The sequence below is a fragment of the Carcharhinus amblyrhynchos genome, chromosome 1, assembly GCF_965287045.1.
Source record: "Carcharhinus amblyrhynchos chromosome 1, sCarAmb.v2.hapA, whole genome shotgun sequence".
NCBI lineage: Eukaryota > Metazoa > Chordata > Chondrichthyes > Carcharhiniformes > Carcharhinidae > Carcharhinus > Carcharhinus amblyrhynchos.
The window spans coordinates 180568096-180581160 of NC_137324.1; the positions used below are offsets into that span (position 1 = coordinate 180568096).

Consider the following 13065-nt stretch of genomic DNA (forward strand, 5'->3'; position numbering starts at 1 on the left):
TTTTTTCAGGTTTCCAGTTTCTAAGGACTGTTTCTGTGTGACTTGACTGTAACAACTGAATTTGAAAATACAGAAAATCATCAGAAAAGATCATGGACTTTGTTATGAAGCAAGCTCTGGGAGGTAAGTTTGATCACTGGGGAGAAACATCAATCCCTTTAGGAACTGGCTGTAACAAATGCCTCTACTGGCGATGTATGTGCAGTGGGGAAAGAATTGCAGTGAGATTATTCACACAAAGAGAAGTAAAATTTATGCATGGATTAGCAGCCAACAGAGAAAGTGTCAACAAAAACAAAAGATAAAAATTAAAGAAAAAGGAACAAAAATATGTAACACCAAAGCACAAAAACTTAACAAATTGCATTCAATAAAACAGAAATTTTAGTAATAATATGGTCATAAAACAGTTGACGTAAAAGTACTGTACAGAAATAACAAGAAGAATATTTAAAGATGAAGAAACTAAATAAGAGAACAATAAAAGAATTATAAGAAACAAGAATTCTGACATTCTGAATTATTTCCCCACAGTGGCCTGATATCAAATGTTAACAATATGATTCTTGGGCTGTACTGATCTGTTGTACATAATGAGCAATAAAGGGTATGTTATGAATGATGAGGAATGGATTATGTGAAATAGAGAGGATGAAGGGAGTGATAAGGATATATATAGGGAACAAATGATATAATGCGAGTAACGAGTATTGTAACATAGGCACTTCAATGGCCATGTGCATTGAGGAGTATGATATGAACTCCTATCATGTGATGGATATTGTGTAATAAGGAGTTTGATTTGAGTAACAAGGTTTGAATATGACGAATACGGAATCGTTACGCCTAATACTGAGTGACATCACAGTTTTTCTTGCATTGAGTGTAGTGTAGAAATCCCACAAGGACCCGCCTGATCTCCAGTTGTACCTTCGGAGGGAGACTGGGGAGCTCCAATTACAGTGTAAATGGCAGATTATTCCCTTTATCCAGGCATTTTGCAGCATTTCTCTGCAGGAACTCAGAAAATTGAGAGAATCCCCACAAAGTTTCAGGACATATTTGACTGTGGTTACAAATTTTCTAAGGATCCACGTATATTCCCATTCTCATGGAAATCAGCAGAAAGCTCAGCAAAAACCCATGTCTGGTTTGAGGCTATTTCCAAACTGTGCAGTGAGCTGGATTCTAACTGACAGGCAAATTCCCCCACAGTCATTGCACTGTCATCAGCAGTCAAGGCTGGTTCAGCCTTGAACCTTATGCTTCCAGCTCTTTCTAAGCTGCAACTGCCGTATCAGCCAATCTGCCATCCAAAAATCTATCAAGCTGGTGATTTGCCAGAAGCAAAATTCTCATCACATTCCTTAAGGGATAACCTTCAAAACTGCACTTTTTCCACTTCCAGTCTGGGAAACTATTAACTATTTTACCTTCTCTCTCCCACTCACATCCCAACCCTTCCTCCTATTCTTGTACTCTGACACTGACTGGACTCCTCTGCCCTTTCTGGCTGTGATCCCTCGCTCCAACTGAACTCTCACACATGATATTGTAATTAATGGGATATCTGTGCTTTTTGGGTCCAGAAGTGATTCAAAGACAGGGGAAAAATTGGGATTTTGCAGATAAAAATAATGAGGAAATTGTTTTATCCTGATCCACCAACCTAAAATCACCTTGAATCTATCGGGGGAAATCATTTAAAAAAACTTTAACAACCTTTATAAACTGGGAGAAGTAATTCAAAGTTACAGTTCAGAGAGGGATAACCCTGTTGACTAATTGAATAAGTATGAATTTTTTCACATTTCAACATCCAACAATTTCAACAATTTTTTCACATCCCCTTTTAGCAATTTAGTAGTAGCATAGAATGGAGCAGCAGAAAGTGTGATGGACTAAACTTTAAGCAAGAATGTGTCTGAATTTTAAATTGATTAATTTTAATCATTTTCTGATGGATTGGAATGGATGCTTAACACTTACTACCTCAAATTTAAGCTGGTTAGAAATTATTCCCTTCTTAAGAAACCTCAAACATGAACATTTACACATTAGTTTTCTCTGGATCTGAATTTCTGCTCAAAGCACTATTTGTTCAAATTAAGAATGCACAGGTTGACCGGGATACAAAGCAGTAATAAATGAAAACTCAGAGCTAAAATCAGTAATCAGCAAAGACAGATGTTAGTATTGTATTGCATGATTAAAGCTTGGCTATTCATTATGATGCAGTCTGCATCAACTTAACACAGCCAGTGTTAACCAGAATGGCTGGTTGAATGGCTGCAAATTTCAGCAAAGGGCCCAAAATTATGAGAGCCATGTACGAGTTAAAGCTAGCCTGTACGACCTAAAAGGGAGGTGATGACCTAATGGTATTATCGCTAGACTATTAATCCAGAAACTCAGCTAATGTTCTGGGGACCCGGTTTGGAATCCTGCCACAGCAGATTGTGGAGTTTGAATTCAGTGAAAAATACCTGGAATTAAGAATCTATCGATGACCATGAAACCATTGTCGATTGTCGGAAAAACCTATCTGTTTCGCTAATGTCCTTTAGGGAAGGAAATCTGCCATTCTTATTCGGTCGGGCCTACTGGTGACTCCAGAGCCGCAGCAATATGGTTGACTCTCAACTGCCCTCCAAGGGCAACTAGGGATGGGCAATAAATGCTGGCCCAGCCAGCGACACCCATGTCCCACAAACGAATAAATACAAAGTTATGGCTAGGGCAGATGCTGAAAGATGTTCTGCAACTGATTCTGACCTGACACATCTTCCGGTTCTTCCCAGGTGACCCAGAGCTGAAGCATTATTTCAGTGAGGTAATGGACTGTTCTAGCACCTTTTGTATAAACAGTATGGCCCTCACAGTAGGTACGCTGGACGCTTGTGCGTGGGATGAGCATCATTATCATGTCATCAGTGGAAGGGTCTTGTTGTCCCTTAGTCATCTTTAGTTGGTCATGATAGCCACAGAATGAAGCCTTAAAGGCTGTTGCCAGAAAGAATCAGATGGAGCAGGATTACAGCAACCCCACAGTGCAAAATGCCACTGACTACAAGAAATATGTTTTATGGTTGTCGGAACTCTCCCTCTACCACAATCAAAACTAAATCCATCCCTCATCACCGGGCAGGTGAATGATCAGATACAGAGAATTATGCAGGTCAGGACTGGTATCCTGGCAACAGTCCTGATGCTTTCATTCAATGTTTTCATTCTTTGGCCGTCTGCTGTGAGATGTTGTAAATATCTTCAGCTCCAGGCTGGAAGGAACCAGACTCATAACCATTTATCACCACAATCATTCAACACAGCCATGCCCTGATCTGAGACTGCAATCATGGTTTAAGAACCTAGCTGATGTTAAATGCTAGGACATTCCAAATCCCAGGAGGGGAACTTGGAATGCCTGTTTCCTACTGTATTCCTTGCCAATTAGAAAAATATGAGGAAAGATGTGAAGCTAATAACTAGGCGTAGGCAATTCAACTCCTCGAGCACAGAAATTGAGCTGGCCAAGGTCACGTTAACAGTTCTCAATGAAAAGGACAAAATTGGGTAGGAGGTCAGAGGGAGGACGTGAGATCGAGGGAGAATACTGGAGGTGAGTGAAAGAACCCGTTGAATGGGAGGAGGACTCCTGGCCAAAGAAGTGAGCAGAGATTTTAACACAACAGAAGCAGAGTTCAGCACAGTGCTGAGCCCGGAATTCATTGAGGCGAAGTTGTCAAGGGATGAAACTGAGTCCAGGACAATCAGCATCAGAGAGGGGAAGGTCAGAGGGCGTGCTGAATACATGGCAATGGGTGGGATTGGAAGAAGGAATGAGGTCAGAGGGATGGACATTGGTATCTGTAAGATGCTGGATCCTTAACTCTGATATATCACTGACTTTCCATTCTGCCCCAGCCCTCTCCCAGTGTATAAATCGTCATATTTCTGTCTTTTTTCCATTCTGTAGACGGGTCATGTAGATTTGAAACATTAACTCTGTTCCTCTCATCATGGATGTTTCCAGGCCTGCTGAGTTTATCCACCATTTTCTGACCCCATTTTAAAAATAGTTTGCTCAATTTAACTCTACACCCTCCAGAACACATTCCCAATGATTAGATTGCTTACTTTCATTTTATCACAAGTTTATGACAGGTTGCAGGAAGTAAGGGATTTCTGTGAGGATGCCCTCACTGGATTGCAGAAACCTCACACATGAAGTGGTATTTAATGAACAGGATGTTGGGGGAGCGGTGGTGCTGGGAGAGGCTGCCATTGCCTGCTAACCAGAGCCACTCAACACCTTTTTTTTAAGGGCCAATCAGCTACTCAGCTGAGTAGGGGCAGACCTTTCCCATGATCAAGCTTCCTGGTGGGGGTGGGAGGGGAACAAATCCTGCTACACCCCCGCCCCACCCCAACATTTACCAGCCAGAGGCAGGTAAGACCACCCGAGAGATAGTGACATCTGTCAACGTCATGCTCACCCAAGGCTCAGCATCACCTGGGTAAAGGTGAGTGATGGTGGGAGGGGGTTCACAGGGGAAGAATGGGGAGTGGGTCAGCAGCAGGGTGGGTGACAGGTGACTGTCAGCTGTGTCCCATGATCACATAGTATCTTTGAATGATAAACCCTAACCTGCCAAGAACCAGCAAGTAAGCATGAGAGGGTTTGCTTTTCGGGGTGCCAGAACGTGTGTTCATGCACCTGTGACTGGTGACTTTTTTAAAATTGTTCCCAACCCACATTTATTATCTATCCTTAAATTCCCTTAAACTGAGCGGTTTGCTCGGCCATTTCATAGGCTGTTTAATCAACCACATTGCTGTGTCTGGAGTTACATGTAGGCCAGACCAGGTAAGGACGGCAGATTTCCTTCCCTAAAGGACATTCAGTGAATTTTTATGACAATCGACAATGGTTTCATGGTCGTCAGTAGACTTTGAGGGTGGAATTTTACTGCTCTTTTATGCCTGTTTTGCAGTGGGAAAGTGCTGTAAAAGTGGATAGTACAAATGGCACCAGTTTTCGTGACCAATTTTACCATGTGCAGATTTCTGGCACAGTCAGCTTCTCAGTGGAAAGGGGTGTGAGGCTGGTTAATGTATTTAAATTTATTAAAGTAGTGTTTTGAATGTGTTTACTGTGCCCACTGCTCAGTCGTCCATGCTCACTCGCCTTCATGACCTCGCCAGGAGAGATTCTCTCTGATGAGGAAAACACCTATTCTTCACAAATGGGGAATAGTCCTGTTGGCCTCGCTGGTAGAACTGGAGGTCATTAAGGCCACCCGGGAGGCCAAGGGCAAGGGGCAAGGGCCCTTGACACCTGGGCAATGCCCACTGGACTGTGCCAGTGAGTGGGCAGGGCCTGTGGGGAACAGTGCCAGGGGCTAAGCCTGTGGGTGGACAAGGCCAATGGGGTGGGACAAATGGGGGGAGCCTGAGTGGGAAGGGGACCCCTCTCAGTGATGGAGGGTGGCAGGGCCATGATCGGAGAGGGAGGGAGGGCGCCTGTGATCAGTCTAGGCGGAGGTGGGGGGGGAGCTCTCAGGCCGTGGGCCCCCACGATTGCTACGTGAGGCTGCCTGCAGTAGCAGAGGCCTGACAGCTCTGTCTCTCAGAACCCTGCTACTGTTAATGCACGCATGCAGTATCAGAGGTCTGCACATGCGCAATACCTCTCTCTGCAGGCTATCAGGTATGTTAAGCTCCACCCACTGCCTTCTGTAGCGAGAAATAGACTCACCCAAAATTTTAAAGACAGAGTGCATAAGATTGGGCCTGAAAACCACCCAAAAAATGGATCTGGAATTCTCCCAGTTTCATGCCTGCCTGACACTTAGAAAAAAAAATCTCGTAACATTCTGCCCTTAATTTCAGATTTTAATTGAATTTCACCATTGGTTGTAGTGGGACTTGAACCTGAGACTCCAAAGAATTAATCTGAGTCTCTGGATTATTATTCCAGTGACAATACCACTGAGTAACTGCCTCCCACTGGTGTATGCAGAAGCCTTGAAACCAGTGAAAAGTCTTTTAACACCTGCCATTCCTCGCCTCATGGATTTTTGCAACTTTAAACAAGACAAGGCAATTGTCAAATTGTCACAACTGCAAGAAGAGATCGACCGGCAGCTAACCGGGAAATCATGATGCTTCCTTCAAATAATACGGGTGGATGGGGTGTCCTGTTTGCTGCTGAACACGTTCAGGCGTGTGTGATTAGGAGAGGATGTTTGCTGGGGTGTTGTTTAAAGTTGTGGGAGTGCACAGGGATTGATGTGCTGGATGTTGAAGGTGTTTTTGCTGAGTTCAGTGCTTCTGCACAGTACAGTCACTACCAGACATGAGTACTTTAGAGGCATTCCCCTTGGGGAAAATAAAGAAAGGTCATACAAACAGGACAGGCTGCTGAAAGGTAGAGGGGGAGAGCAAGAAAGGCTCTCAGCTGGAGGCCATATCTGCCCAGTAAATTTACTTCTTAAATAGTTGATATGTCATAACCTTGCTGAGCTGTATACTTCCAGTGGGCACTCACTGTGTATATTAACAGCCGCCCAATGTGATATCAGTGTGAATTGCCCCAGAGTGTGCACCTCAGATATGCTTCAACCTCAAAACAAACGTTGGGAATTACTGGTCCAAATTTTGCACAGCCAGATTCCTCTATAGATGTGATTACCTGAAATATCCAGTTTCTTAAAATCCCAGGTAATTGTGACAGATTAATCCCACTGTTTATTGTATTGCTGCATTTTGTGTGTATTTCTGATTAGCTATCTGAGCTGTACTTACTTGGGCTTTGATTTGATAGATTTAATAATCAGAATCTGCTGACTGCAGGAAAATACTGGAGAGTGCTGCAGTAAGTTTCATTCCATTAAACAGTCTTTGGATCAGGCAATTCATCAGAGCCCAAGCACAGATGCTGCATCGATAAAGAAAATGATTAAAAACCACTGAACTGAGCATAGGGTGATTTTGCGTTTGGGAAGATTGAAAAATATCAGATGTATAACAGAATAATGGAAAGTGGAATTTGCTGAATGTAATTTTAAAGATATAATTGTGGATGATTACAGAACTAATAATTAAGACAGTTAGATCTAATGAGCCCAAATGACTTATAAAATGTGCAGCAGCTAAACTTAGTAGGGGAATCTCTGCTGCTAAAATAGCTCGGTTATTTGAGTTTTTGATTTAAATATCTAAATAGTCAAATCCAATTACTCCATTAAATTAGGGTGATTGCACCCTTTTGTCAGATTACAGCTGCTGTTACTAAATCTGTGTAACATTGGGCCGTTTTACAATAGTTACTGGCTTGTTTCATTAATCAGTTTTTGTATATTGATTTCTATTATCTAAGATGTTTTATGATGCTTATGATTAGGAGATTGATTGCATTTTTTAATTTTAGCTGCACTGTTTGAGAAACAAATCCTTTTTTTTAAGTAAAAGCAGAAAATGCTGGAAACACTCAGCAGGTCAGGCGGGAGCTGCGATGAAAGAAACATGGAATGCTGGAATTTTACTGCCTGGCCTGCCCTGGAGTCTGCATTCTCCATTGGCTGTGGATGGGATGTTATGAACCTCAGGCGGGCAAAGCAGGATAATTCCGGCAATTTACAAAACATATTTTGGGATGTTCAGATTCATAGAGAGGACAGTGAGAATACAACCAAAGAATGAAACTGGAAGTAGGGAATGAGGTTGGGAGAAAATGAAGCAGGTGATGGAGCATGAGGAACATTGGCCTCTAAGACATGATGAAGCTTGTGATCTTTGTAATCCCAGATGAAAAAAAAACAGGAAGTAGAACTGGGTAGCTGTGAAATAAGTGAACTGAGGCTGTTAAACAGGTTGTGGATCTTGGAAATTGATAATCTTGGCAGTTATGCCTGTGTGGCTAAATTCCCTTCGAACATGATTTTCAAGTTTGCTGATGCCACCACTGGAGTGAATAGGATCCCAAATGATGATGAGACAGAGTACAGGGAAGAGATAGAGAATCTGGTGAACTGGTGCGATGACAACAGTTGAAGCCCACCTCAGGAGTCTTCTACTTTTTCAGGGGACTAAGGAAATTTAGCATGTCAGCTATGTCTCTCACCAACTTTTACAGATGCACCATAGAAAGCATCCTTTCCAGGTGTATCACAGCTAGGTATGGCTCCTGCTCTGTCCAAGACCAAAAAAGTATTACAAGGAGTTGTGAGCAAAGTCCAGCCCATCACGCAAGCCAGACTCCCATCAATTGACTCTGTCTACACTTCCCGCTACCTCGGCAAAAAAACCACACACACCCCGGACATTCTCTCTTCTACCTTCTTCCGTCAAGAAAAAGATGCAAAAGTCTGAGGTCACGTACCAACCGACTCAAGAACAGCTTCTTCCCTGTGGCTGTCAGCCTTTTGAATGGACCTAAGTTATTAAGTTGATTTTTCTCTACACTTAGCTATGACTGTAACACTACATTCTGCACTCTCTCCTTCTCTATGAATGGTATGCTTTGCCTGCATAATGTGCAAGAAACAATACTTTGTCACATGTATTAATATACAGTGAAATAATAAATCAAATCAAACCTGTGCACTACAGAGTGCCTCAGTGAGATTCACGCTGAATATTTGGGGGCAGGGCCTATTCTGTTGGCGAGGCTGGCAGCATAACGCTGAGCCAGCCACTGCGCATGCGCCAATCTATCATAATGGAGATCGGCATGTGCAGTGGCTCCACACTACCAGCCTTCTGATTGCTGGCCAGCACAGCAACCCTGAATCACTGCTCCTCCGATTTCTCCCCTACCCCCGATCACTCACTGGCATCTTGGATGACTCCTGATGCCACCCCCCCAGCAGACCTGACCATTACCTCCCTTTCTCCCCCTTCCCTCCCTCTGCCACCAATTCCAATGCAGAGTGGCAGGAGGGTAACCACAGCCCCACCCCCTTGGCACTACCCGATGCCTGGTGGGCAGTGCCAGGGGCCAGGCTGGTAATGCCCAGGGAGCACCCTCTTCCTTACCCCCAACCACTATCGCCTTCTTTCACTCCAGTGGGGTCAGGCCATCAGCTCTTGTCAATCCTCCTGGAGTGAACTGCCCCTGGTGTGGTGGGAAAGAGGCCAGGAGACCTCAGTCCCAGGCCCGCTAATGATATAAAATGCAGAGCTGACGACGCCGGAAATCCGGTCCCCGATGATGTGGCATGTGGAGGCCGTGGCACCCAGCAGGGAGCTTGCTGAACAGCCTCCGCTGATGTCTCCTGGCTTGCTGAGCTCTCGAGCAGTGCAGAGCACTGGGAGAATCGCCCCCATGATGTGTCTATAACAGAGCTCAAGGCTCAAAGAGTTGTCAGATTGGATGTTTAAAAACCCCCCAGTACAAGGTATTCAGGACAGATAGGTGTCCCGCCTGACCCTTTTAAAGGTGATCTTCTGAAAGGCTCACATGACATGAGCTGACCAATCAGCTGACTTCGGGCTTCACTTCCACTTGTCTAGGCTTGTCCCAGAAGTTAGATGATGGAGATATGGCTGTAAGCATTGAAACTCCATTACTCTGTATCTACTATCAATTTCATTTCCAGACTTTGCAAAGCCATAGCGATGTTTAAATTACTGTGAAGTCATCCTTATCCACTGAGGGGAAATTGTCTACAGGTCTTCATGTGAACAAATGCCTGAAAACGCCAGGGGAAATTATTATTTTCTCAACACAAGTAGAGGTATAAAGTGATGACCTTTTCCTTGGGACATGACCACTTTCAGAAGACATACTGCATTTTCTATTGTCAATCCATTAGTTTTACCTCCTATCCTTCATCCAGCACATTCAGCCAATGTTTGTGTTTTGCAGCAGCTTTTCCTGCTCTCCCTGTAATAGTGGCATTCCTCCACATACCATCCTCTACTGGAATATATATTTTTCTCATTCTTACTTTCAGATGAATAACTTCATCCAATGCTTCAGGATTACTTTGTCTGTATTCAGTCATCCCTCTTGTGTATTTATAGCATTGATAGTGATTTCTTACCAGCAGCATTGAAGCTGGACAGAACACATTAACATTGAACAAATATGATGTCATTGGAAGTGACATCATTGACCATTTGCACAGGGAAACTATGCAGAGTTTGTCTGCAGCCTGTGATGAACACATCTCCTTAATAAAGATCCTTCGTTTGTTGAACCTCCATCGCCTGCTAGTCTCAATCCTGCGAAGCCAACACCTCTATCAGCCATAATATGCTCCTGGTTTCTCGGTGGGCCAATGGGCATGATCTTTGTGTATTGTAACCATCCAATGTGTGAAGTGCATTGTGCTTTTTTTGCTTTCTATGACTTGTTTGGAATCTGTAAAGGAACAATCAGTGCTAATTAGCCTTGAGGAATGTACCCTAACAGTTTGATTCCCATGTTGTACAATTATTGTTTTTCCATCATCAGGTCTGTTCCATTCTTTCATCCCTTCTCTTTTGTAATATACCATGAACCTTGATTAAACTGTGGTTCCAATGGCCTAAAGCTCAATAAATTTTACTCTGAAACTTCAGCTTTAATGCAAGTTTTCCTGTTTGCATGCAAGGCATTCACATGGGCAGAAAAAGTAGGGCTAATGACAGTTCCTTCAAGAGCAGGTGAAGCATCCAGTAACATTGAAGGCAACTTTGAATTCCTTCCATACACCAGTTGGTATGCACTGTATCCCCCACCATTTGCAAATAATTCTTTGCATGTACTGTCCTTGCAACTTGGTAATTGGTTGATCAACCAGTACCTTATTTAATATATCATCAATCTCTGCATGATTCCTCTCACATAAAGCATTGCTGAACGGGCTCTCCGTGCAGTATGCATAACTATGATATTCAAATTTTCACATTTGTCCCAACATTTCTCATTCAGAAATTCCCCTCCATTATCCGTCAGGAATTTTGTTGGACATTTCTAATCCAGTACCCACCCATTTCCCCAGGACCTTATCAACAATGATCCATTGGTCCTCGCCATTTATTACCATAGGCTAAATCTGGTCTCCATATCTGTCAAGTGTGGCAAAAAATTGTCCAGATCCTTGTCTCATACTTTTAAATCATTGCCACTGTATGATTAAATTTCCTGCCCAGTGACAGACTCACAACAAAACATGACTGTGTTTTCCAGTATTTAACACAAATGTCACATTGAGGCGTGACTTGCTCAATGAGCTTTGCTGTTTATCAAGCACTCCAGCATCCTGTAATAGTCCTTTCAGTTTTGTGGCACTGGATGTGCAAATTTTCTATACAATTTCCAAATAATCTTATTTTTGTCCTCCAAACTTTTTTCCCCAGTCATTAATAAGACTGCTTAAAGCTTTGAGAAATATCTGGCTGCCATCAAGGTGGGCAGCTGTGGCTACCTGAGTAAAATCTAGATCCTCAGTCTTCCCAAATAAAATTGCGCTGTCATTCAACAACAAAAACACAAAGTGGTGGAAAATCTCAGCAGGTCTGACAGCATCTGTGGAGAGGGAATAGAGGCAACTTTTTGAATCTGGATGACTCTTCAGATGTTGTCAGACCTGCTGAGATTTTCTAGCATTTTCTGTTTCTGTTTCAGATTCTAGCATCCACAGTAATTTGTTTTTATTGCCCTGGCATTCTCCATATCTAGCTCCATCTGTGCTTTTTGCATTGAAGATCTGCTTAACAATAAGAGATATTTCACTACAGACCACATCAATATTGATGAAGAGACAAATCCCAGCTGCCTTGCAAGAGAGAACTATTCATTTGAAAGATGTTAGTGTGTTATCATCCCCAAATCTGAAGCAGGCAGCGCTCCCATACTCTTTAATCTTCCACCAGTCTGCCTCAGAGAAAGACGACATATAGCAGTTAAGCCAGTCTTCCCCATTCACTGTGGAAGTGCAACTGTTATCTAGAACTGCACAGTTGAATGAATCAATCATCAGAGTACTTGTCATTGGATTCAAACTCCCAGTGACCAGCACAATTCTGTCATGGCAGTCACCATCACCAATCTCAGGATCAAAATTATCCGTTTCACGCAACATTTCAAAAATGCAATTCTTTTGCAGTGTAATAATATTTAGAATCAGACCGATAACACCGATTAATCCACGTCACATTCATCCCTCGGGTTCAAGCATCTTAGTCGTTGTTCCAGACCCTCTTTTTGTCTCAACTCTCAATCAGCTAAAAGTGCAGCCATCTTCAGACTGCTTCATGATAGAGTAATCCTGTCTTCATCTTTGAGTCATAGAGGTTTACAGCATGGAAACAGGCCCTTCAGCCCAACTTGTCCATGTCACCCTTTTTTTTTAATAACCCGTAAGCTAATCCCAATTGCCCACATTTGCCCATATGCATCTATACCCATCGTACCCATGTAACTATCTAAATGCCTTTTAAAAGATAAAATTGTACCTGCCTCTACTGCTATCTCTGGCAGCTTGTTCCAGACACTCACCATCCTCTATGTGAAAAAATTGCCCCTCTGGACCCTTTTGTATCTCCCCCCCTCTCACCTTAAATCTATACCCTCTAGTTTTAGACTCCCCTACCTTTGGGAAAAGATATTGACTATCTACCTTGTCTATGCCCCTCATTATTTTATAGACCTCTATCAGGTCACCCCTCAGCCTCCTACGCTCCAGAGAAAAAAGTCCAGTTTATTCAGCCTCTCCTTACAACTCAATCCATCAAGTCCCGATAGCATCCTAGTAAATCTCTTCTGCGTTGTTTCTAGTTTAATAATATCCTTTCTATAATAAAGTGAACAGAATTGCCCACAGTATTCCAAGTGTGGCCTAACCAATGTCTTGTACAACTTCAACAAGACGTCCCAACTCCTGTATTCAATGTTCTGACCGATGAAACCAAGCATGCCGAATGCCTTCTTCACCACTCTGTCCACCTGTGACTCCACTTTCAAGGAGCTATAAACATGTACCCTTAGATCTCTTTGTTCTCTAACTCTGCCCAACGCCCTATCATTAACTGAGTAAGTCCTGCCCTGGTTCAGTCTACCAAAATGCATCACCT

The 13065-nt window shown here is 43.0% G+C and overlaps 1 protein-coding gene across 3 annotated transcripts in view; it reads left to right on the top strand.

Moving 5' to 3' along the window:
• Positions 1 to 13065, top strand: part of LOC145348179 (complexin-1) — a 212301-nt gene that overhangs the window by 119601 nt on the left and 79635 nt on the right. For all 3 annotated transcript variants that reach the window (XM_080196390.1, XM_080196382.1, XM_080196373.1), the window contains one exon: positions 10 to 123. In XM_080196390.1, coding sequence (XP_080052516.1) covers positions 93 to 123 — 31 coding nt within the window. In that variant the 5' untranslated portion in view covers positions 10 to 92. The remainder of the gene's footprint in view (positions 1 to 9; positions 124 to 13065) is intronic.